General features: G+C 42.9%; 1 protein-coding gene across 6 annotated transcripts in view; it reads right to left on the bottom strand.

The window, feature by feature from the left end:
* VPS13C (vacuolar protein sorting 13 homolog C) overlaps positions 1-27,466 on the bottom strand; it is a 270,747-nt gene that overhangs the window by 123,568 nt on the left and 119,713 nt on the right. For all 6 annotated transcript variants that reach the window (XR_014473471.1, XM_083183522.1, XM_083183524.1 and 3 more), the window contains 4 exons: positions 24,342-24,492; positions 12,808-12,924; positions 6,477-6,580; positions 5,377-5,544 (listed from right to left, as the gene is read on the bottom strand). Coding sequence is in view for 5 of the 6 variants with exons in the window: in XM_083183522.1 (XP_083039648.1) it covers positions 5,377-5,544; positions 6,477-6,580; positions 12,808-12,924; positions 24,342-24,492 (540 nt within the window). In the remaining variant the exon portion in view is untranslated. The remainder of the gene's footprint in view (positions 1-5,376; positions 5,545-6,476; positions 6,581-12,807; positions 12,925-24,341; positions 24,493-27,466) is intronic.

The following is a 27,466-nucleotide window of genomic DNA, read 5'->3' as shown; positions in this document are numbered from 1 at the left end:
GGCTTTTAGCACATAGAAGAGTGTTTCTATCTGTGCTTTTCTTGTATAATGTCGACCCCAGTTTATCGCCATCCCTGAATATGGTGACGTCAAGAAAATTCAGAGATATTTGGTCTATATCAAACGTGAACTTGACAGGTTCATCCAGGTCATTCAATTGTGTAACCATCCCTGTAAATTCTTCTCTGGTACCAGACCACAAAATAAAAATATCATCTATGTAACGAAAGAACTTTACCAGTTTGTCATCATATATTGGATAAATGAGCTTTTGTTCGAAAGCCGCCATGTATATATTGGCATACGCCGGTGCGATGTTACACTGGCCATGGCGGTTCCGTTACACTGGCCATAGTACTGTGTGCCATAGACAAAATTATTCTTAGTCAGAATCAAGTAAATTAGAGCTAATAGAAAAGCATTTGGGGGGGGGGGGGGGGGGGGGGAGGGAGAACGTGTGGGAGACTGACACCAAACTATCACGCACCTCTGTCATATCTGCTGTATGGGGGATTATGGTGTACAAGGACTGTACATTCCTGGATGCCAACCATATAACCGAATGTACAGTATATATATATATATATATATATATATATATATATATATATATATATATATATATATATATATATATAATTTATTTTATGAACGGCCCCCAAATACAACTTTGCACAAATACCATTTTAATCTGTAAATGTTGCTATAATACATTCTGCCTTCTCTAAATACATGGGGAAGACATGTCTGTGCTGAGCACCATTAAAACTGACAAAATTTGATAACACAATACATCAGCAGAAATAATAAAACCTATTAAGAGAAAACTATCTACAGTAACAAATTTGGGAGGTAAGTAAAAATCTTGAGAAGATACTATATGGACACATGAGCAAGTTCGGTAAAGTGAAACAAATGAGAAGTTAGAAAAACATTATATTAGAAACTCACCCGTGTAATAAATAAATTAGTGGTACATTTATGTAGCATTCACATCACACTTTTAAAACGGTATATTGCCGTTTTTTTGCCTTTTAAAACGTTTAAGGCTGCAGTGTGAAAGTGTCATAGTTGAAATACCATTTAAAGTTAACTGGTATTTCAACACGTTTAAAAAGCAGAGTCCTACCCGTTTTAAAGCCAATTCAGAGCCGTTTTTTGTGCTGTCTGAATGGCACTGAAATGGTATTTAGTAAAAAATAAAGGTTAGAGCACTGTGATAGGCTGTCCCTTGTCTTGTGTCCCTTCCCTGAACCAGGAAATAAGCTGTGGGTAGAAACGTGTTCAGAGGTTAAACGGCTTGACTGGTGATGTGAATGGTACTTAAACGGTATTTTTAAATGGTAATCTGCTGCAATATGAACACTAGACCCGTTTAAAATACCATTTAAAATTACAGTTTTTCAAAACGTTTCAAAATGCTTTATGTGATGTGAAAGCTACATTAGAAGCAAGAGCAGTTGATACATTAATATAAATAATAATATGGCTAATAGATGACCCCATACTGGACCAGTACGAGATAGGCAATTTATGAAAATTTCTGTGTAGAGAGGCTGACAAGACAACTATTTCTGGCAAATATTCAGTCTTGCAATTAGCTTATTAAATATTGAGTTTTCAACTTATTTAATTATTTACTAATCATGGCTTTCTTATCCAGTTTATTTGAATGATTACGGGTGATTATTAAGAAATCACCGTGAAATTTGGACCCCTAAGGTAACTTTTCCTCCAGAATCCAAACAAAATTACTTTAGCTGCATTTTGTTTCACATTACAGTAAAAACACTCATGTTTTCAAACCTAATTAAAAATGCTAGATTAAAGTCGACATTAGATATCCATAAGGATGACGTCAACATTCAAGCAGAATGGATTTTTTTTTTGCCACATCTCATAGGAGTCTGTGTGATGCCATTGCAGGGATCTTTAGTTACCAGCACTAGTCTACAAGCAATGGAAACATCTCATCTTGACACCTTTAGGCCTAAATAGCTGTGTAAATGAAAGTATACATAGCAGTTTTTTTACAAGTCACAAAATAATATATTAAAAAAAGCAAAACCAAGCTGCATAGCCATCTAAAAATAGCAAAGGCTGTGGCAGGAACACATACTGTACTTATCACAGCAACCTGGAACATACAGAGCAGCAGTGTACGATATTGAGTATACCAGGTGTTTCATCGCATCCTTGTAAGGGGCTCCGCCCCTTAACCTGTGAACCCATTTATTGCGTGAAATACTGTATGGTTAGTATTATATTGAGGATTCCCTGCTGTGGGAGCGTGGGTGGATACTGGAGGTGGGCGATGAGTGGATGCGGTGTTGCTATGTCTGTGTGTAGGGGTACTGCAATTTGAGGAGGTCCGGGTGCGGCGGTGCCATGGGCGGGTGCATTAGTACCACGGGTGGAGTTGCAGGTGCGCGGGTGCCGCATGTGGATAGTCGGGGTGTGCTGGGTTGGTGTGGGTAAAGGACGGGGTCTGGGCATGCTGTGGATGGGGGAGAGGACAGTGTACTGTGGGTGGGGGAGGGGTGGTGTGGAGTTAAGGCAAGTGGAATCGGGGGTTCTGGGGGTGGTAGAGAGGTTGATGTGAAGGTGCCATAGGTAGGGGGTGATGCTTTAGGGTGGTGTGGGTGGGGCAGTGGCAGGTGCGGAGATACTGCGTGTGGTTGTGTTACACGTGCGGGGGCACCCCGTGTAGGATGTTCAGGTGCGGGGGTGCACCAGTTCAGTGACGGGCAGTTGCAGAGATGCTGTGGGTGCGAGAGCGGTGGTGGTGTGGGTGGTTGGTGGATGGGGGGGGGTGCAGTGTTGGGGCAGGTGAGTGCGGGGGAACTTCGGGTTTAGGAGGTGTGGGGGTGGTGTGGGTGGGTGCATTAGTATGGCGGGTGGGGAAGTGGTGGATGCGGGGTGGCCGCATGTGGGGGAGTGTGTCCGGTGGTGCTGTTAGTGTGTGTGTGTGTGTGTGTGGGGGGGGGGGGTGTCACGTGTGGGTGTGCTTCAGGTGTTGTTTACTTACTTACACTGCTTTATCACTTGTGCCGGACATTGAATCCCGCCTGCCAAATAAGCCAGCCGAGAACGGGACAGGGTCACGGAAAGCTGTGACCCTGCATTGAATACCCCCTTACATATGTGAACTGGAGATAAAACTGTACTGAAATTTTTCCAGAGGTTAGTCCTCTTAATAAACATCTCTATGTTCTCCTGCATTGTGAACCAAGCCTTTCATGCAAGAAACACTGGTGAAATCATTAACATTTTCCTGTTCTGCAAGGGCATCATTCTATGAGACTTATTACCCAATGTCTGTAAAATTGTATTAAATAGGACAGGTTACAGTTTACAAGGGGATTGAGACCGAGTGACAGTCTAGATCTATTAACACTTGATGTATGACATTTTTTATCTGTATTAAGTCACAGTGCTCCAGTGAGTGGGATTGGTTAGAAAACAAGTACATTTAGAGCTTAAAGAAGATTAGCTTGCCATGCTCACAAATGAGCTTATAATTTTATGTGCGACATATGAAAACAAATTAGCTAAATCACCACAATAATGATTAGAGTAAAAAGCAAAGACAGAAATATTTTGAGTCTTTTCAATAATAATATAGGTTGACTCTTAGGGGGGTATTCAATGTCAGGGTCACGGCAGTCGAGCTTACTCGACCGCCGTGACCGAGAACACGCACACGGGATTCAATGTCCCACCTGCCGGGGAGCGAAAAGGGGGCGTGGCCGCGAGTTGCGGCCGGGAAGAGGCGAGCTGCAGCCGGCAGCTCGTCACTTCCCGGCTGTTCTCGGCAGAACAAGCCCGACAGCTAGTGATGTCGGGCTCGTTCTGCCGAGATACCCTGCTCAATGCTGTCGGGGAAGACCGCATTGAATAGGGCCCGGCGGGCATCTCCCCGATGGGAGGTGCTCGCCGGAGATTGAATATCCCCCTTAGTACCCAAAGAACCATTCCAATAAAGTGCAGAATAAAATAATTCAGTCAGTCATCAACCTTTGGTGTTCCTGAACCAGGAATTAGAATTAGTTTCCATGTAAACTCCCTCAGACTACAAACGAGACCAAGGTTTTCACCAAAAAACTTGATCGGGTAGCAAATTTTATTGCATTCTCCCGGGTGGCAGGATTGCAGGCAATGTATCGCATGAGATCCCCTTACCACGCTCCTGGGAGAGGGTCCGACCCAGAGAACTTACGTGCTGGACGTATGATCTCTGGCTCCAAAACGATGCACACGGGACCGTGCTTCAGATTTGATGTCACACACATGCTATTACATCCGATTTTTCGGCCCGATCCGCCAGAATCGGGTGAAATTGGGCCTTAACATTAAAACTATTTTTAAAGAGCACCCTTCAAAAGACCTCAACCCCTTCTGACCCGACAATTACCCATAGATTATAGTCAGCTGAACTCTAAATTTAGAATACTATGCTAAAATGATTAATATATTATAAAAAAAGAAAAAAAAGTTTTATAAAATAGTAGGGGGTCATAAATTTTGTTGGCAAAATTAATATAACTAAATTAAATTCTCTACCTGGTAGACCAATACTTAGGGAATGAATTCCCATTCAGCCATTGTTCCCGCTAACATTCAACTTAAACCACTTATCAATTACTTTCATATATTAAATATCCAACATTTATCATTCAATTGTAAAAAGATTTTATTTTAAAACAGGCAAACAATGGCCAATGGGTACATGGGACCTCCTTCTCAGATACATGCAAAGCAGGCTTAAGTGAGGATGGCCTTTAGAAGGGGAAGGGGGAGAGAGGGAGTTTCAGGTCTGCACACAGATTACGTATACCCTTAGTCTGAATTTGATGTAGGGTTTCTATTCAAGAGAGAAGGAGGCCGCCGTTTTATTAGAGTAATATGGTGGGGGTGCTATCCAGGCAATTGGTTTGGAACTAATTTGAAAGAAAGAAAATAATTTGCACGGTGGTGTGCATCCACCGTGCAAATTCTTTTCTTTCTTTCAAATTAAGTGTGGATGGCCATGGCATCATCATCAGCATGTACACCTACCCCATATTGAGTGCAAAGGGCCATCTGAAAGAGTCTTTAGAAGTGGGAATAGGGTATTAAAACTAGGCCAGAAAGAACTTACATCAATGTTAATGCCCTTTCTTAATTTAGTACGTGGCTTACATTTGATGTACTGAATAATCCAGTCATTCTGAAATGAAAAGAACAGGCCTAGAAAACTACTCCCCTAATGGACATTCATTGAAAAAAAAATGCATTTTATGGAGCTTCCTGTTCTCAGGAAGCCACCACAGCATCTGTAATGAAGGCACTAAAACATAAGCTTTGAAGTCAACAATAAGGAAAAATAATTCTCACCAAAAGTGATGCAATGAATTTGTTGAGGAAAACGATCTTCATGCAGCCGACTTTCAGAGACACCCTTCCATCCACCTTGGAAACATCCTTGTATGCTTCTCCTTGTGTAGCCTCAGGGTAAAGGGTCAAACTGAAGTTGAAAACTTCATCTTCCATAATGCAGACAGTCTAAAGGACCCAATAAAACATATTAGAAACAATGAAAAACTAAATATTTTGATCAAATTTGTTAAACCACCACACAAAACAACTAGTACTGCATCATTGCAACCTAATTACAAATAAAGTAATAATTCATAGCAAAGATAATAAACACCAAATTGTGAAAAAAGGTGATTTGCAGACCATTTATGGAGAGTATAGTGTTTGACTAAATAGTAAGGATCAATCAAAATCTCTACAAACAAAAATGATAAACAAAAAGTAAACAAAAACACAATAAACAATGCATCTGTTGCAATAAACAAAACATAAATTGTACAGTATATCTGTGTCACTGTAAGATGGAGACGGGGGTGGGGGTAGGCAAAGGTAACTTGATCTAAGATGGTAGCCATTGTGACAGCAAAGTCACACAAAATATAGTCTATAAATAAGAGAATGTGTCTCCAAAATGGCCCTTTTATATAGTCATGGCTGGATTCATCTTGGAACAAAAATAAAACACCCTTATAATTAATTAAAACTTGCGAAATTAGCAAGTTTTAATTATACAGACATTTTCTGTTAATATCAATAAAAGTTAAACCTAAATTTTCTTTTGGTGCACTATGCCACAACATTTATTTTCTATATTGTATAGCCACTGTGAAATTTGACAAGCTTTTCACTTCTCAAGCTCATTTAGTTTTCTTTTCCACTGATAATTTATACAATAAAATAGGTATTTCCAAATGCCACTAGTGGTGTTTGATCATATGCATCATTTATCAATAACTGTAAAGAAGATATATATTTTTTGGTCCATTTACATGGTTGGTCACTGGTTTCACTCATTATATGTATAGCACTATGCAAAACTGAAGAGCATCAACACATTCGAAAAATCTATAGCACAGTTGCATTAGAATCTAGAATGCTTAAAATTAGTGAAAAGTCACCTTTTTATGAATTGTTCTTGGGTTGACATTATTGACAATAACATCTTTTAACCTGGCAAATACTTCTATCTGGCTGGATTCCATGAAAATTGAGGTGTCTAGGCCTAGAGAAATGATAAATTTTATTTTCATTAAAATAATCTTAACAAACATGATTAATCTTAATTAATTATGGTACTTGTGTATTGTTAGGGTGCCCAAGATTTCTATCGTGCGACAAAGTTTTGGTCGCATCGCATGCAACGCGACCAAATTGGACCAGATTTTTAATTGTACAGGCACTCTGATGGGTGATTACTATGTTAAATGCACCCCCATTGTTAACGCCACCCCCACTATCAACGGCCACCCGATATTTTACCGTACAGTGCGGGTATGTGGGCCAGGAAATCAGGGGCCATCGCATCCCTTAATTAGTGGTATGCGATGGGCGCCCTGATAATACACAAGTACCAGAATTATAAAGACATCTGTAAATTATTTTGACACATTATCAAAGTTAGGGTGAAATCTCAATGTGTACCAATACACAGATTTGGAATCAATGGATGGCGTAACAAAAAAAAAAAGTTATGTTACACTGAAATAAAAAAATATCATATAATAAATATGAAATAGTTTACAACGTCTCTATAAGATCATCTATTGCAGTGGTAGCCAACTCCAGTCCTCGAGAGCTACCAAGAGGTCACATTTTCCAGTCGACCTAGCTGCTGCAGAGATATACTAATTACTCACTGACACATTTTAACAGACCCACAGGTGGAGCATATTATTTCACTTGTGATTCTGTGAGGAGATCTGGAAATCCTGAACTGTTGGTATTATTTATTTATTTATTAACAGTTTCTTATATAGTGCAGCATATTCCGTTGCGCTTTACAATAGCAGACAGTGAAACAACAAAACAGGGTATTTACAGACAGTCAAAATGTAGGAGGGCCCTGCTCGCAAGCTTACAATCTATAGGGAAATAGGCATTGATACATAAGGATAGATACTGTATTCTTTATTGCATCGATTCCACCAGAACGCAAGGTTCTATGACTGGTTCTGGAATTTGATAAGCTTGCCTGAAGAGATGAGTCTTCAGGGAAGCTCTTGAGGACTGGAGTTGGCTACCCATGATCTATTGCATAGAACAAATAGTTTAGTCCTGAATAAAGATTCCAGACAGGTCTCTTCTAATTCTAAAACTAACTTTTAATAAATTTTACTAAAATGCTGTTAGTGGACAAGAACATGACAGACTACACAAAACATCAAAAGGTGGTCTGAAAAAAACACTAAATGGACTCAACTGAGTCACAGTGTAATTGACACCAGCGATAGACTGCTGGAAGGACTCAGTTGAGTCCACTTAGTGGACTCAACTGAAACAGAAATATTCCTGGTTACAGTGGGCTTTTTCAACATACTTATTATACCAGACTTGATACTGTCGTTCTAAACTTACTATCCTTACTATGATATGCTATCTAGTTATAGGTCTAAACGTTGCGATATTGTATACAATAATTGTATCTCATCGCATCTCGGTTTTGCGATGAGATCTAGTAAAAAAGTATGTGCTGCACATATTTTTTGTACTAGATCTCATCTCATCGCAAAACCGAGATGCGATAAGATGCAATATTGTATACAATAATTGTAACGTGTATGGGCACCTTTAACCATCGTAATACACTGTGTATGTTTTTTGATTTTGTTTTGTTACTTTTTTTAATGCACCAAAAACTCAATAAAAAATCTTTAATTTAAATCCAATCTGAACAAAGAAGGCCCTATACTGCTAAGGGTCCTGCATTACCACAACCAAGAAAAGCATGCAAATGACAACCTAAGTAAAATGGGAAGATGAGAAAATTAACTTCCTGTGATCAAAAATGAAATAAATTAGGATTATTTGCTCAGTGTAAAATCTTTTCCTCATATCAATATATATGTGGGGGAAGCTGCCTCATTACCTCTAGGTAAGTGTGTGGGCTATGGAGGTTGAATTCGCCCTCTCTAACCACACCCTCCAACAGAGCCCCATCTAACATTTAGCTAAGCCACATGGAGAAGAAACACATAACAGAAAAACTAAATAGAAAAAGGTCAATAAAACCAAACAAGAAGGGAGGTATCGCAGCATCCCCCAGATTCGAGGAACAAACATTAAGCCGAGTGAAAAATCCTACAATATTTCCTTTATCATTCATCTATGGGATGAGGAATTCCCAAAGAAAGTCAACAGAGGAGGGGGGCTTCCGGTGCAGCTGCAAAGACAGTTTAGCCAGACAGGAATTCCTCCAAACCAAATGTAAGGAAACAAAACTTAGTGAAGGTGTGCTGAGACTATGTCGTCCCAGCCTTACACAGCTGTTCCACAGAGGCGCCAAAGTGAACTGCCAGGGACACACCTACAATTCATGTCGAATGAGCCCTCAGCAGAGTAGAAAATTGAAAATCCCAAAACTTAAAGCATGACATGACTTAACAAGCAATGGTGTTTTATGGAGGCCAGCTAACCCCGCTTCGTTGGATTCACAAGGTCCAAAAGACTCTCCATGAGGAAAACCAAAACACCGTACAAGACAAGTCAATCTTTAAAGCCTGAAAAACATTCAAAAATGCTAGTGAGGATGAATCCTGGGAAAACAAAGCCATCACAACAATGTCTTGGTCAAGATGGAATGTAGACATAACCATAGGCAAAAAAGGAAGGCTTCGCCCTCAAAACCACACAGTCAGCATGAAAATCAAGAAGAGGTGTCTTGCAAGACAAGGCAACCCGGCAAGCAGATGCAATTGACAAGATAAATACCACCTTCAAAGATAGAACATGTTAGTCTACCAAATCCAGAGGCTTGAATGGTGGATTATGAAGAGCTGTAAGTACCAAATTTAAATCCCAAGGAGGAACAGAAGGCACAAATGGTGGCTGTATCCTTAAAACACCCTCAAGAAAATAGACATATGGACGGTTAGCCAACCATCTATGAAAAAGGACTGATAAAGCAGAGCCCTGTCCTTCGAGAAAGGAAATTCTTAGTATCTTCGACAAAGCGCCTTGGAGAAAAACAAAAGGGCATGCGAAAAGCCACACTCGAGAGATTCTTTCGCATGCACCAAACATACAAAATGCCACATTCATTAGTAAATCTTGGAGGCAATTGCCTTCTGTGCATAAAACATCAAATTCACACCTGAAGAGGAAAATCCTTTTGATTTTAAGATGCTGTTTTCAAGAACCAGGCGGTCAAACAAGAAAATGCAAACCATGGCGAGAACATAGTTATTCATGGAGGACATCCGGTCAGTCACCATGCCCTGAATCTGAATATTCCAGTGTTGACAAGACAAATCTGGAACAATTAGAATGACTGAGCTTCGCTCTATACTCGCTGAAACACTTGTGATATCATGGGCAGTGGTCAAAATAGATACCAGAGACAAAACTGTCAATTGCCCATCACGGCGTCTACAATAGCTGCCACTGGATCTCTGGCACAAGCGCCATACCAGGGTAAGTTTTTGTTGATTCAAGATGACCTTATGTTGATGTCGGGGCGACCCTATCTAGAGACAGAAATACTTCTGGGTTGAGCACCCATTGCCCGTGATGGACCAAAAAGATGACTGAGGAAATCTACTTCCCAACTGTCCACCCTAGGGATGAAGATTTCCCATCTCACCGGAACCCAAATCTCTGCTCATTGGAGAATGTGGGCTACCTCTCTTATGGATCTCCATTTTTCAGCCTTGAAGAGGATGATGATGATCATGATGATGAAACACAGCGCCCCAACCTGTGGTAACCACGTTCCAAATCCAGATGGAAAACGGAGAGCCTTTGGTCATATTTGGTGTGTGAAGCCACTACTGGACAGATGGAGAAGCTTTGTACCCAACCTGAAGACAGTTGGGGACCACTGATACAGAATCTGAGACTAATGTCCGGAAGCACAAAATCAGTACAGTTTCAAAGGCAGCTATAATTTTCTGACACCCATGGTAAATGAAGAAGAGACTCTAAACTGTGGTGTCACAGAGAAGCCCTATCAACATCATTCACTGTGATGGTAGAAGTCTTAAAAGGTTGATCAACTAACAACCCAGGGATTGGTTGGTATTTAACAGCAGTTGTATAAGCGACCAGAGCAAAGCCTTGAATGGGGCCCTGAGTAGAAACATGTCAAGGTACAGTGAGCTGTTTACTCCATCGTTTTTCAATAAGGGGATCCCAATAGTTATTAGCTTTCTGAACAGCATGGGATCTGTAGAATGGCATGGAACAGGTAGCGATAAGGGCCTAACCCAAAGCGTAGAAGGTCGTGGTGTCCTTTCCAAATGGGGACATGCTGGTATGCATCCTTTACATCGATGGAAGCTAAAAATGTATCTGTTTTAATGGCCAGGATGATTGAGTGGATAGACTACATCTTAAATTTGTCTAAGCGAAAATACAGGTTTAACAACTTTAAAGTTAAGGAAAAAGAGAAATGAGACGTTCGGCTTGTGCACCGTAGAGCCCGCTGCGTGCCAGGACTAGCGCTATGAAGCCTGCCCTGGAAAGAGAAGAAACAGCTTAAGACACAAGGATTCTGTTAAGCACGTGTGTCTGTATACAGGGGTTTAACCCCTTACCGACGAGGCCTTTTTTGTTAATTTTTTTTTTTTCCTCGCGTTCAAATAAGCGTAACTTTTTTCATTTTCCGGCTATATAGACACATGAGGGCTTTGTTTTTGCGGGACAAGTTGTACTTTTTAATGGTACCATTTACTATACCGTATAATATTCTGGGGAATCAGGAAATAATTCAATGTGGGGTAAAAAAGAAAAAAAACGCAATTCCACAATTTTGCGCTGGTTACGGTTTTTTTTGGAGTTCATAGTTCGTTTAAAATGATGGGTTATCTTTATTCTATGGGTCGTTACGATTCCGGTGATACCAAACTTATATAGTTTTCGTTATGTTTTACCACTAAAAAAAAATAGAAACTTTTACGGTTTTTCTAATTTGCGTCGCGTCGCCATGTTCTGCGGCTTATAACTTTTTTATTTTTCCACCTACGGACCTGGGTGAGGGCTCATTTTTTGCGGGCTGAAGTGTACTTTTTAATTAATACCATTATGGGATATGGGCGACTTTCTGATCTCTTTTAGTTATTTTTTTTTGGTAGGCGATGCGACCAAAAAACGTAGTTTTGGCGTTGGGAATTATTTTCCGTTTACGCCTTTAACCGTGCGGGATAACTAATGTTATATTTTAATAGATCGGACTTTTAGGAACGCGGCGATACCAAATATGTTTATTTTTTTATTTTTTATTTATTTTTATTTGTGAAATGGGGAAAGGGGGGTGATTTGAACTTTTAATATTTTTTTATTTTTAAACTTATTTTTTTTTTTTTTTTTACTTTTACTACAAGGCCCCCTAGTGTACTTGACCACTAGGGGGCGCGATCGCCTGTACTAGGTTCAGCCATAGAGCTCTATGGCTGAACATAGTGATTTTCAGCACTTCCTATTACATCCTGCCTCAGGCAGGATGTAATAGGAATGCTGACACGGCCAGCACAGGGGTCTACATTAGACCCCTGGCTGCCATGGCAACCGATCGGCACCCTCCGATCTCGCTGCGGGGGGCCCCGATCGGCGCCGGAGGGGGGCGCCCCCCTCCGATCAGCTATTAAAGCACTGCGGGCGCTTTGCCCGCGGTGCTTAAAGAGTTAAACGGCCACGATCGGCGAACTCGCCGCTCGTGGCCGTGAGAGCAGGTACCTGGCTGTAATATACAGCCATTACCTGCTCTCTTTCAAGCCAGCTCACTCCGTGAGCTGGCTTGATTCCCCCGCAACCGACATATGACGTAAATGTACGTCATATGTCGGGAAGGGGTTAATATCTTCAATGCTGCTTAACTACTGATTCGATTTGGATTCCAGAGAAACGCTCTGGAACAATAGCAAGCACGCAGCTACCACATGGGGCCTGATGGACATTTATGTAGTATGACCTTCTCAGGCCACCTTCTATATAAAAGGCGGACATTATAAGCTAAAGCACAGCTTAGTGTTGTACATAATTTAATGCATATGATAAAGCAAACATGCACCTGAACAGTACATAATAAATTCAACAAACATCCCCATACACAAAATAGCAAATGCATTATTGATTATAATGCCCCACAATGTAAACTAGAATATAAACTCCAATTTCTACAATTATTGATGGACTTTGATTTGCATCTATTATGTATAAAGGTTAATATATTTTGCACAAGTCAGCTATTATTCAACAATATGTATCAAATGCTTTACAGAAGGTTTGCAAACATACCTTGTATCTTGATTTCCGCAATATGAATGCTTTCATCCCACACATTTATACTGAATGAATCCAGCTTAGCAAAAAGTTTGAGAGCAACCAAATCCTTCTGTTTTGAGGCTTTTGATGCTGTGGAGAAAAAGAACAGAAAAAAAATCTTTAGTCTATTTTGATCTGGTTGTGTCAGTAGCATGTTTCCTTAATTTGGTATATAAAATGAATGAATGGATGGCAAATACCCACACCCAGATCATATCGTCCCTATGCAACTACCCTCAATTTTTGCCTATTTGTCTTATTCATAATAAAGTATTGCATATGCTCATAGATTTATAGTCTAGCAATCGATGGGTGCACAGTGTCAGAAGTATGGCACGCGATGCAGCATACCACAATGCGAATGCCCTTCTATAGGCATTGCAGTAACAATTAGTGTGGCTACATTTACAATAGAACTAATTTGCAAAAAAAAGGATTTGTGGTCTTGTGAATCTTTTCCATTGGGGGAAAAGTGGGTAAAGACTGGCAGGCGAGGCAGGCATAAAAAGGGCTAATTTCAAATAGCCACAAGGCTAGTTCCCCTGCCTCCTATACCCTGCCCCCAATCTCAGGCCAACGAGTTTAGAGTAGCAAGCCCAAGGCAGGAGCAGGCAGAATAAGGAAGGAAGAACACATCATCTATTACACACAGGCATACTGGGAGCAGAAACGGCAACATACTACTAACACAGGAAACAATTTCTGCAAGAAAGGTGCATTATGTAGGGCATCCTGTACCCATGATGGACTCAAAGAAAAGGATTTCACAAGTTAAGACAATAAATCTTATTTTCTTTTTAGTTCACTAGGGAGTAGAGGAGGAATTACTGTGGGACTTCCTAAAGCTGTCAGGATAAGGGCAGGGATGCTCCTAAAGTGTGCTAAGTACCCTACACCAAAAAGCTGCATCACCCGAGGCAAAGGTGTCAAATACCTAAAACCTGATAAAAGTCTGGGCAGAAGACCAGGTGGTTTCCTTACAAAGCTGTTCTGCAGAAGCCCCCCCGGAAAGCTGCGTAAAAATAACACCAACCGCCCTAGTAGAATGACAGTACACCATGCAGGGGATACGGCTCAAACGTAGCCATCTGTCCAATGTCTGTTTAGGAGCCAGCCAGCGTCGTTTGTGAGAATTCATCAAGACAAAACGGGAATCTGATCTGTAGTTAATCCTAGTTCAGTCAACATAAATGCGGAGTGCTTGTACCACGTCTAAATAGGTCTCCTCTGGAGCTGGGACTACAATCTATGAAACTGAGACAGCCTTATTTATTTACAGTTTCTTACTTAGCGCAGCAGTTTCCATTGCACTTTACAATAGTAGACAGTGATAAAACAAACTGGGTAACAACAGACAGATAGACTAAGAGGTAAGAGGGCCCTGCTGCAAGCTTACAATCTATAGGGATATAGGAGGAAAACACAAGGAAAGGCATCAGTTCTAGCATAGCTTGTAGGTCCAGAAGGGAAGCTATATGATAAATAAGTGCCTCAGAGGGTTATGGGTGTAGAACGTAAATATGATAGGCTTGCCTGAAGAGGTGAGTTTTCAGGGAACACTTGAAAGTTTGGAGGCTAGTGGAGAGTCTTATGGTGCGTGGAAGGGCATTCCATAGGATGGGAGCATCACGATGAAAGTCCTGTAATAATGATTGGGAGCTAGTGATCCATGCAGAAGAGAAACGCAGATCTTGTGCAGAGCGGAGTGGTCGAGATGGGAGATATTTTGTGAGAAGTAAAGAAATATATGCTGGTGCAGTATGGTTAATAGCTTTATATGCGGGTAGAAGGGTTTTATACTAAATACGGTAAGATACAGGCAAGCAATGAAGGGACTGGCAGAGCGGATCAGCAGACAATGAGCGTCTTGCAAGTAGGGAGTGTAGTGTTTGTAAGAGAAGAGTGTGATCCACAGTGTCAAACTTAGCAGAAAGATCTAGAAGAAGAACTAGTGAGTAATGGCCTTTAGACTTAGCAGTTACCAGATCATTCACCACTTTAGTTAGTGCTGTCTCAGTGGAGTGTTGAGAGCGAAAGCCTGACTGAAGCGGGTCTAATAGGGTATGAGAGTTAAGAAAGTTTGTGAGGCGAAAGTAGACAAGTCTCTCCAGTAGCTTGGAGAGGCATGGGAGCTGAGAGATAGGACGATAGATAGAGAGAGTGTTAAGGTCAGAAGGAGTACGTTTCATCTTATCTAACAACTATTTCCTATTTAATGACACTTTCTACCTTCAACGCACCAGCACCGCGATGGGCACCAGGTTCGCCCCAAGCTATGCCAATATATTCATGGGGATCTAGAAAATATTTGGCCAAAAGAAAGGCATGGGGCGAACCTGGTGGCCTGGAAAAGGTATATAGATGACGTGCTATTTATTTGGCACGGCGATAGAGACTCCCTGGATCGCTTCTGTGCTGAATTAAATGACAATGAGTGGAATATCGAGTAGTCTTTCAACATTAGTACTGAGAGTGTAGATTTTTTAGATCTAACTTTTTCCGCAAGAGAACAAACTCCGCACTAAAATTCTCTAAACCGACTGATTCAGGAACATATATCAATTATGATAGTTGTCATCATTTAAACTGGCCGAATTCGATTAAAATAAATTGTACAAACAATGACCCATATCAATAACAGGCACATCAATTAACCACCAAATTTTCAGAATGTTGATACAAGAAAGAAATAGTAGAGATAGCAGTTTTACAGGTAGAGACAATAGATACAGACTCTGCTATTAAAGACAACAGAGGAAAAAACTTGCAACAGTAAATATGACTGGGCATTTATCACAGGTTACAATGTGCAACACAAAGAAATAGAGAGATCCTTCCATAAGCATTGGACGGTTCTAAAAAAAGAGCCTATACAAATCAACTTTAACGGAGAAACCAGCTTTTACAGTATATACAGGAAAGCCAGAAATTTAAAGGACAATCTGGTAAAAAGCGCCTTCCTCCCTATACAGAGAGAAGGAATTGGGGATTATAACTAATTATTTCCCGCTTTCAATTTTAAAGCGCTTTACAATTATTATTGTTTCGTTTTAGGTTTTAAAAAAAAAAAAAAAAAAAATCGATGGATTGGGTAACAGAAGGTTACCATAGGAATAGAAGAGACTTGAGAGGAGTGATCGCTCATGTGGTCACATGACCGCATCACATGGAGGTCACTTTGCATGGATATATCTATAATAATATGGGAGACCAGAAGCTCTACCCCAGCTATTTTTAATTTGGGCAAATCTACCCTTTGCTTACGTCTTTAGGAAACAGCAGTGATTGGATGGATCCGTGGGAGCCGGTCACGTGACCGCAGGAGCGCCAGAGTACCGGTGTTTGAACCGGATAAGTGATATATCAGTTGACTATGATTAATCATTTATGGGACAATATAAGGACATTGTGTAGAACTTATGGACACTTACCACTGCCCTGAAAAAGACCACGGACTTGGTGGAAACGCAGGTTACTGAGTTTGTACGGAGCCATTTCGGTTATAGAGAGACGGGAGAAGCTGGACCAGGACTGAGCCTGCAGGAGTCTGGGATCGGCAAGGTGTTTGTACACATCCAATTGCCTTTTTGAGAACTATATCCATCTAGTTCTCCACTACACCTGGTAATTGTAACATATCTTCCTTCCTGTATACCGGATATGAACGATACACGCTCATCATTTTCTATGCTTATTTGAGAACGTGTTTAAAAAAACATGGTTCTCATAAGAAATTGGTAATTGCAATATAAGATTTCCTTTTTTAAATTGTATTTTAAGGGTTATTTTCCCTGATATTGTGTGTCTTTTAATGTGATATTAAAAACTGTATTACGAGATGTATTCAAACTTATCTTTTTTACATGAATGACTGGATATTTTTAGGAAATAAAAGAATCTACATTGTCTGGATTACACCATTGCGGAGTTGAATTAAGATAAGTTTTTTTATTTAGCTTTTTTGCATGTTTAAAAGGTGTTTGCGCAGAAGTGTTGAGGGTTATAACTCTTCTTGTCATTTTTGTTAAACCCGTGGTGGTAGTGTGGAAAACCTCCATAATTTCCCTTAAACACGCTTGCTGACTCCACCTTTGAGCGCACCATCTGTGAAACCAATTCACTGTTCTCTACTTTGTCTGTTTTAGCCACAAAGGTTGACTAGACATGAAGGATTCCCTGGAGATACTGCCTGACATCCAGCAAGGTAGCTAGCTGCCACTGTAAACAGGAGTAAAACCTACCTTTAGTTAACTCCCTTTCTTTGAGGTTACCGGGCGCACAGGGTTAACATTGGGTTGAAGGCAGATCTAGATGACCAGGCATCAATTCTCCAAAGCTTTAGGCTTCAGATCATGCCCTGCTCCTCTCCACTATAACCCTGCCTCCATGCTAGGTCACTCAGTTTAGTTAACAAGTCCCAGCAGGAAGTAGAGCAGTGGTTCCCAACCCTGGTCCTCAAGTACCCCCAACAGTGCATGTTTTCCAGGTCTCCACACAGAATCACAGGTGACATAATTAGCTCCACCTGTGGATCTTTTCAAATGTGTCTGAATAATGAGTGCACCTGCTGGGTGACTTGGAAAACGTGCACTGAAGGGGGTACTTGAGGACCAGGGCTGGGAACCACTGAAGTAGACAAAGACAGAAGACAGAACACAGGCACCATATCCATTCACTAATATAAGAGGAAAGGGTACCTCAAGAACCACGCCGTCAAAGCTATCTTCAGGTACGGGTGCAGACAAGTAACTTCACTAAGCAGTTCCTTACGCAGCGGTAGAAGAAAAGGAGGAGCAGCTGACATATGTAGTAGATCTGTGAGCCATTGTCTCCTGGGCCACACAGGAGCCACTGGGAATAAGCTCGAAGAAGAACGGACACTGGCGGATAAGCGTATGGAAGATGAAAATTCCATGGTATGGATAAAGCGTCAGTGAATGCCGCCTGCGGGACCCTGGCTCTGGAATTGAACAGCGGCACCTTGTTGTTGTATCAAGACGCCATTAGAAAAAATAAAAGGTGCCTGCTCCTGCCTGAGGCTGGGGGCAGGGTATAGAGGGACAGGGAGATTAGGCCTTGTGGGTATTTTAAATTAATTTGTGCTGAGCAAATCAGTCATGGCCAGTTGCTTATACTGCATGCAGTATAAATCTAGTCAGGTGATAGTGATGCACATGATCTAGCATCGCAGTCCCTAGAGGACATACACACAGTGCTTCATTTCAAAGCGATCTAGACAGATCACTTAGAAATAGAGCTGAAATTGCCCCGTGTCTGTGCATACCCCATTAACAATTAAGGTTTGTTTACAACATTCCGCAACCTAAAACAAAAAGCAAATGTTTATTTGGACTAGGCAATATTTCAAAAACTCTAAATGTTTAGGATGCGATTAATTTTTTTTTTAAATTATAGATGCATTTCCTGAAAGTTAAAAGGTACAAACGATGTAACAATGAGTAGAGGGTAGGCACTGCAAGTCACATCACAGATTTTTTGGGGGTGTTTTTTGCATGTAACTTAGAGGTACTAAATAAACTATTAAGTATCTTGTTTTTGAGAAAGATCTTTAAAAAGTGAACGTTATATTTCTTTTTAATGCTTAAGTTGATTTTAAATGGATTCACGTTCAGATTGCACAGATAAAGCACATATTTAGTAACAGATGATTTTTTTATTTTACTTTTTTTGTCTGTAAATCTGAGCATTAGCTCTGGGAGCCCAACATCAATTCAGATCCTTTTTTCAATCAATATGAAATCCATCAAAATTGAGTGAAATCAACCTTTAGCAAATTTACACCTGAGTCACTGTGCAGTGTTCACTGCAACAATGTCCATATGCAGAATAATTTAATGTAATAAACACCATAGCACTATGCTTGAAGGAGTAAAAACATATTCTATATCTGCATAACGTTATTCTACAGTCAAGAGTAGGTGGCAGAAAAAGTACGGATTCTTACCGTTAATACGCTTTCCTCTACTCCACCATGGCAGCTGTACTATGGGTTTTCCCCCTCATTAGGTAGATCTGGAAAGGAAAAAAAGACACAACACTGCCCTATATAAGGACCGCCCCTACTGAGGCTCAGTGTCTTGATTATCAGCAATTATACATAACATAACATAACACTTATATTGCTTCATATATCCCAAGGGAGGGAATAATGCTGCCATGGTGGAGTAGAGGAAAGCGTATTAACGGTAAGAATCCGTACTTTCCTCTACCTCCCCATGGCAGCTGTACTATGGGTAATACCATAGCAGTATAAAGAAAATTTTTTGGGAGGGGCAAATAGAAGTAATATTACCTTTATGATGCAAGTTTTGTAATCACCTACATATAAGGTTGCTTGAAATTAAGTGTCCTTCCCCTTTTTTTTAAGGTGAGTCAATGTAATCCTTAGATTACTGCGCTTAGTATTTTCCTGCCTAGTTTTGCGTCACTGGAGGATTCAACATCCAAGCTGTAATGTCTAGAAAAGGTATGTGCTGAGGCCCAACAGGCTGCTTTGCATAGTTCTTCAAGGGATGCTGCCCCTTTCCTGGCCCAGGAAGATCCCACTGCTCTAGTGGAGTGGGCTTTTAAGCTCTGGGGAACTTCCCTATTGTTCCTCCTGTATGCCTCAGCTATACATGTCTTAATCCATCTCGCGATGGTTGTTTTCGAGGCCCCTAGGCCCTTGTTCTTGCCCTCAGTCACCACAAAGAGCCTTTTTGTCTTTCTCCAATCTTTCACTCTTTGTAGGTAGATCATTAATGCTCTTTTTACATCGAGTTTATGGAGCTTTTGTTCTTTTTCATTCGCTGGTTTAGCACAGAACGATGGTAGTACGATTTCCTGGTTAATGTGAAAGGAAGTCACTACTTTGGGCAGGAAGTTAGGATTTGTCCTTAGGACGACTTTATTTTCGTAGAAATTCAGGAATGGCTCTTCTGCCCATAGGGCTTGCAGTTCCGACACTCTCCTTGTGGATGTTACGGCCACCAGGAATGCCACTTTAGTTGTGAGCCACTTGACTGGTACCTCCTCAAGCGGTTCGAAAGGGCTCTCTGTTAGGGCGTTCAGCACCAGATTAAGGTCCCATGGCGTAGTAGGGTTGCGGAACTCCGGTCTTATCCTCTTGGATGCTTGTATGAACCTCTGTACATATTTATTTTCTGCTATTTTTCTATCTAGTATAGCCCCAAGAGCAGATACTTGTACTTTTAATGTACTGACTGACAGTTTTTTGTCCAAGCCTGATTGCAGGAAGTCTAGCACCGTAGGTATGGCTTTATGACTTTTCCCCTGCGTCCTGCAGAATTGTATATATGTTTTCCAAATCCTGTAATATGTACCTGAGGTTGAGCTTTTCCTGGCCCTCAGAAGAGTTCTTACTACTTTCGAAGAGAAGCCTTTACTCACCAGAGTTCTGGTTTCAGCAACCATGCCGCTAGGTTCCAGTTCCTGGGCTGTTGTTGCGCATATCTTCCCTGCCCCAGCAGGTCTTCTCGGTCTGGCAGCCTCCAGGGCCCTGCTACTGCCATCCTGACCAGTTTCTGAAACCAGGCTCTTCTTGGCCATGTGGGTACGACGATTATCACCGTCGCCTTTTCCCTCTGTATTTTGTTTAGCAACCTGGAGATGACCGGGAATGGCGGGAAGGCATACATCAACCCTTGTTCCCATTGACACGTTAGCGCGTCTGTCCCCCATGACTCCTTTTCCCAGTGTCTGGAGATGAACTTCTTCACCTTCCTGTTGTTTCTGGTTGCCATCAGGTCTGTCCTCGGATTGCCCCACATCTGAACTATCTCTCCGAACACTTCTTGGGATAATTCCCACTCCCCTGCTTTTATCGGGCTCCTGCTTAGGGCGTCCGCGTACCGGTTTTCCTGCCCCGCAATGAATACTGCTGAAAGACTCTCTGTCCAAGCTTCTGCCCAGTTCAGCACCTGTGCTGCTGCTGTCATCATGGATCTGCTTCTCGTGCCTCCCTGCTTGTTTAGGTATGCCACTACCACCAGGTTGTCTGTTCTGATTACTACCTCTCTTTGGTATAGGTGGGATTGGAAGTGCTGACACGCCTCCTTCACTGCATTCATTTCCCTGATATTTGAGTGAAGCAGTCCTTCTTGTTTTGTCCATTCTCCTTGGGCTGCCGCTCCTTGGCATACTGCCCCCCAGCCTGACATGCTTGCATCGGTTGTCACCAGCACCTGTTCCCCTATGGTGAAGGACTTTCCCTGTCCTAATCTTCCTTCCGTCACCCACCATAGCAGGTCTTGTTTGGCTCTTTTTGATAAGAGGATCTTTTGGGTCGTCTTCTTGCTGTTTCCGTCCCATTGAGACAGAAAGCAGTTCTGCATGCTTCTGGTATGAAACCTTGCCCATTTTATGGTGTCCGAAGCCGCTGACAGAAGACCCAATAATCTTAGGCAGTCTGCTGATCTGACTACCCTCCTTGGTAAGAAGTAGCTTATTTCTTGTCTTATCTTCATTATTCTTTCCCTTGTCAGCTTCGCTCTCATTGTCCTTGAGTCTATGATGACTCCTAAGTATTTCACTGCTGTTGTGGGTTGGAGCTGACTTTTCTCTAGATTTATAATCCATCCGTGTTCTTGGAGAAACTCCATTACCCTGTGTGTGTGCCTTAAGGCTTGCTCCTTTGACCGCGCCATTACCAGCAAGTCGTCCAGGTAGGCCCAGACTGTGATGCCTTCCTCCCTGAGTTTTGCCACCAGAACTATCAGGACCTTTGTGAACGTCCTTGGCGATGTTGACAAGCCGAACGGCAGCGCCGTGAACTGATAAGTTATGCCTAAGATTCGAAACCTTAGGAATTTTTGATGCTCTGAATATATTGGTATGTGTAGGTAGGCATCCTTGAGGTCTATTGTGGTCAGAAAGGAGTTCCTCTTTATGTCTGGGAGTATCGTCCTGAGAGACTCCATCCTGAATTTCCTGGCTGTCACGTATACATTTAGTCTTCTCAGGTCCAGTATGGTTCTGAACCCTCCTGATTGTTTCTTGACTACGAAGAATCTTGATTGCCAACCTGTCATTTCTTGCCCTTTGGGGACCGGCACCACAACGCCTTGTGATATCATATTTTGTAGACTTTGTCTCAACGCCAATCTTTCTTGTTTGTTTTTTGGTATAGGTGAATCTTCCAGCCATACCCCCGGATCTCGTACAAATTCTATTTTGTATCCTGACGATACGACCTCCGTCACCCACTTGTCGCTTGTAGATCGGCTCCAGGTTGAATGAAACTTCTTCAGCCTGCCCCCGACCTTCTCCTTGGCGTCATTGTGTTTGTCTGTTATATCCAAACCTCCCGTCTCTGCCTCTTTGGCCCCGAAAGGAACTTCTTCCCCCGGACCAGGGCCTCCTGTACCCTCTGCCGGGCCTGTACGTCCTTGCCTCCTTGAAGTCTTGGGATTGAAACTTTTGAGATCTATTAGGCATTTTTTTAAAACCTCTGTCCTGAGGAAGCCATACTGACTTTCCCCCCGTGGTTTTTGATATTATCTCATCCAGGTTCTTCCCAAACAGGTAATCCCCCTGGAACGGGAGGGATACCAGCTTATTCTTAGATTGTGCGTCCGCCGACCAAGGCTTCAGCCACAATGCTCTTCTGGCCACCGCGGTGCTCGCGTTTGTTCTGGCCGCCAATCTGACCGCATCCAGTGATGCATCGCAGATGAACTCAACGGCAACTTGCACATTCTGAATTATCTTAAGGAGTTCTGACCTTCTCACTCCATCCAATAGGTCGGATTCTAAGTCCTGGCACCAGGACCTTAGTACTCTCGAAGTCACCGCTATTGCCGAGGAAGCTTTAATGGAGGCGCCGGATGTAATATGTTGCTTACGCAGGCTCATCTCCATCTTTCTTTCCATCGCATCCTTAAATACATTGGCGTCTTCTAAGGGCAAAGTAGTTTTTCTTGACAGTCTGGCAATGGCAGAGTCAACTTTTGGCGCCACCTCCCATTTCTTCACCTGGTCTGTGTCGAATGGGTACATTTTATTGACTCTTAAAGGTACGGCTATTTTTTTATCTGGGTTAGCCCACTCTTCCTCTACTATATCCTGAAGTGGCTTTGATAGAGGAAATGCTTTTGGTTTTTTCTTTTTATCTTTAAAGAGGAGGTCCTGCAACTTCCCTTCCTCTTGTGGGTCCTCAATGCTGAGCGATTTATTTATCAGGATGAGAAGGTTGTTGAGGAGATCTGGATTGAAGTCCAGCTCCATTTTCTCCTGGGTAACTTCCCCGTCTTCCACCTCCTCAAGTAAGTCAGTGGCAGGACCTTCCCCCGGGTCAGAGTCCTCAGACGGTGGGTCCCTAGGCCTTTTTGACCCTTTCTTCATATCTTCCTTTGTAACAAAGGTATCAGCCAATGAAGTTTTTAGCATGGCGACTAGGTCCGCCATTTGGTCCGGCCTCATTATGGGGGCTTTTTTGCAGTTCTCACATACAGCACCTTTCCATTTATCTGGCAGAGGTGCGTCACATGCGGAGCATTTAGCCACATGTAGCTTTTTATGTTTCTGTTTCACTTCCAGCTTGTCTTTACTTGATTCTGACCTGCAGGGGATAATACCTTGCTTTAGAGCTGGAATACACTATGACTCTTTACTACTAATTTCCTCTGGCTTACCCTGATTTTGTTTGCTGCTTCTTATCATCCTCCATGCTTGCGGAGTCACTGTCATAACGATATGCTAGTTAGACATATAGGGTAGAGTAATAAGCAAATGTACTCCAGCAGCAACGCTGCACAGCGGAGTCTTACCCTGTCTCCGTCTGGCTTCAGATCTCAGCAGCGTTTCTGCTTAGCTGCGGCGCCATTTTAAGTCCTGGCGTGTGCTCTGTTTGTAGGGATCGCGCGCGCGCCCCCTGGCGCCTTCTGGTGACGTCAGACGCCATTACCCCGCGCCTCAGGCGCGCGCGCCAGTCTGGTCCCTGCGCGATGACGTCAGACGCCGCGCCTGACGTCTCCTTAGCCGCTGATACTGTAGCCGGCTTCCTCCTCGTGTCCCCGCCGGAGGGGGGGGGGAAGATCCAACAGGACTGTGTGTGAAGCCTGGGAGCTGATGCCGGACACCACACGTACCTCCGCGCTCCTGTATGACCATGCGAGGTGTGTTTTCCTTTTATGCTCCATAGCCCCATACTGCGCTAGGCAGCGGGGTATTGCCAGACAGGTGTCCCTACTACACTAGGTAGCGGGTAGCCTCTAATTGCCTAAGACCCCTATCTGCACTAGGCAGTGGGGAAGGCTGCAGCAGCTCAGGGTAAGCCTCCTCTACCTGGAAAGGAAAAAAAGACACTGAGCCTCAGTAGGGGCGGTCCTTATATAGGGCAGTGTTGTGTCTTTTTTTCCTTTCCAGATCTACCTAATGAGGGGGAAAACCCATAGTACAGCTGCCATGGGGAGGTAGAGGAAATAACTATTACGCCACAGCATTACAACAGGAGCCCTTGTTAAACTAATATTTGCCTTGGGGTTTACCTTTCTTAACAATATTCTCTTTGTCCTTCTGCTTCTGTGCAGAGTCTGACTCTGTCTTATCAGCAATACTGGGCACGGCTTCTGTAATGAAGCTGATAGCAGACAGCAGTGCTTGAGAGTCTAAAAGGAGATCCATGGATGAAAAGGCCACCTGTCGTAAATTAAAAAAAGGAGGCGTTTATGCACATTCTATTGGAAACCAACATTTATTATAATGTTTAAGTCATAACTATGTGCACAGAATGGAAAATGGAAACCTGTTTTTGTTTAAGTCATGTATATAGTGACTCAAACAACATTTTCTTTTTTAATCAGATGTTAAATAGATTTCCCAATAAAAATATAATATAGACCCATATTTAAAAAAAAAAAAAAAAGCATTTGTAAAAGGCAGACAAAAATATTACCTAATAAAAATGTTATTATTGACCTAATTAAAATGTGATTATTGGTCCTATTGACCTGACTTTGTCTGATCCCTTGGTACTGCGTTCAAGTATTCCTGGTTAGACTTCCCCTGTGACCTAACTTTGACTTTTCCCTGGTGCGTCACTGTTGACTTGGTTCTGACCTAGTTTGTCAACTATGTTTGGTTATGTACTCCAGCTTCACTCCTGGGCATGCCAGCATCTGCACAAGGAAACCCAGACAGAGGGCCGCGACACCGGTGTCAGGTGCAGGTAAGTCCATAAGTCCTTGTGTGGGTCCTTGGTGAACACATCCGGCAAGATACACTCAGCGAATCTGGGTCTTCCTAATTCAAAGAATGGCAAGCATCAATCACCCATCTGGGACAGTACCAACTGCTTTGTGCAACCTGACACACCAGACTTTGCAAGAGTCAGAGCTGACTCCTCATCCAATACGTAGGATAACTTGGTGGCTGATTCTGACCTGGAGGATGATGCATAAGATTGGCATGGTAAGGATGTTTTACTCTGAGCAGTGAGAAAAACAAATAAAAAAATAAACTAGATTCACCAGATACTGGTACAATAGAGATCTCAGTCCTCTCTAAGTTGATGCGTAAGGTAAAATAAATTAGATTACGATGATGTGGAAATTGCTTTGAGTTGTTGATGTCTCCACTTCAAGAATTTTCAGGTCAGCACCCAATACCCATCCTTATTTCCGCATCCCTTCAGGAGGGCACAAATGAGAGAATGGAGCATTTCCTTAAGGCCATTAACCACAGAGCCTGGGATCTTTTAGTTCCATCAGACTGCTCTGCAGGAAGTAATTTAGTCTTTACCCACCCTTAGGGAATGCACTAAAAAGCCAGTGTAGCACCAAGAGTACCTTTGCCATGAGAGATACCAGCAGGACTATGCAATGGGCATATACACATTTTCATTTAAGACATAAACAAGGAAAAAAATCTATTTATTTATTTTTGCAGGCCTGACCTTCATCAAGAATAAATCACTTCATCCAGAGTTCATTCTTCAGCTTTTATTGAGATGGTTACAACCAGACTTGGACATGTTGATGCCTTGTTTGAAACACTAAAATACTAAGGTACTTGTGTAGTTTCACGGTGCCACCGTGCGCATACACTGTCTCAGAAACTTGGCAGCCTGCCAGAGGCTCGCATGCCGCTCTAGCTATAATGTAACGTGATGTAACGTAGCGCTGCGCGTGCCACTCTAGCTGTAATGTAATGAAATGTACCGTGTAAAAAGGACACAAACAAGGCTTCTAAATCGCACACCCCGGCACACCGCTACCACAGGGGGTGTCCCCAATGTAGACGCTAACATTTTAGACGCTTTTAGCGTCTGAATTCACACTCCCGGCACATCTGCTTAGCCGCGCGCGGACAGCGTAACGTACTCAGTCAGAGGGCTACGCAGTTAGCGTAGTCAGTCAGTCAGTAGTAGCCCTGTGTGAGAGACGGAGGTGCATAATGGCAGTGGCGAACCTGACTATGGCGATGGAGCGTCTGACGCTGTTTAATCTTCCGCAGACAGAGGAGGAGGCGGTGGCTTTCTTGCAGGCCCGCCAGTTCCTGCCGCAGACCATGACCTGCCCCAATGGCCACCCCATGAGGCTCAGTGTGAAGAAGCGCATGTGGCACATTCGCAGCTGCCGCAAGAAGGTGAGCGTCAGGTCTGCTCAGTGGTTTCGGGGGTCTCACCTCAGCTTTGTGACCCTCATCTGCTTCCTATATTGCTGGGCAGAAGAGCTGACCAGCATTAAATTCTGCCCCAGCAGTGGGTATTCGGGGGCATATCCAGGGAGACCGGGCAGTGCTTCATGACTGCGGTGGAGCGGCGGGATGCGGCCACCTTGATGGCTGCCATCGAGGCCCATGTTGAGCCCGGCACCACCGTCTACACGGACTGTTGGAGGGCCGACAACACCCAGCAGCTCCAGCAGGCTGGTTACGTCCACGGAAAGGTGAATCATAAGTTCAACTTCGTTGACCCGGACACTGGGGTGCACACCCAGAATATAGAGCGCCTGTGGGGCAGCTGCAAGTGGCATAATAAGCGCCAAAGGGGTACCGCGCGCCATCACCTGGACTCCTACCTCCAGGAGTTTATGTGGAGGCAGAGTTTAGGTGCCCAGGACCCCTTCCTAAGCATCCTACATGCTCTGACCCTGCTCCCCCTAGTCGAGAAGGACGATGAGAGCGCCGAACCGGCCGACTCCTCTGAAAGTGCTGGCGGTGACGTCGACGCAGAAGCTCCTTCCTGTACAAGTGCTGGCGGTTACGTCGACGCAGAAGCTCCTTCCTGTTCTACCGACCAATCATGACTTTTTAATTAATGTTGGACATTTGTTACGCTGATTACTTACATGTTATTCAAATCATTTATATTCTCAAGTTATCTTCCAGTTAAATTTCAACTAAAAAAAAGTTAACAGTTGCCGAAAATGTCGTCATTACTGTCTCAGGTGTGTGAGTGTGCAGGTGTGAATGTGTTCCTGAATCAGCACCACTATCCACGCCCACCTGAAGCGTGGCAAGCGCAGCGAGCCCCGCGAGAGGTGGCGGTACGCGTCCTACGACCTTTTCATACCCCCACTATCCACGTCAGCGTGGAGTTGAGAACAGACTGTGTGGCGAGCGCAGGGGATGCAGATAGCTGTGAAGGTATCCGCGTCACCTCGCCACGCTT

This window comes from Crinia signifera, chromosome 4 (genome assembly GCF_055691185.1).
Source record: "Crinia signifera chromosome 4, ASM5569118v1, whole genome shotgun sequence".
Taxonomy (NCBI): Eukaryota; Metazoa; Chordata; class Amphibia; order Anura; family Myobatrachidae; genus Crinia; species Crinia signifera.
The sequence above is the reverse complement of the archived record's forward strand: the minus strand, read 5'-3'. Positions and strand labels throughout refer to the sequence as shown.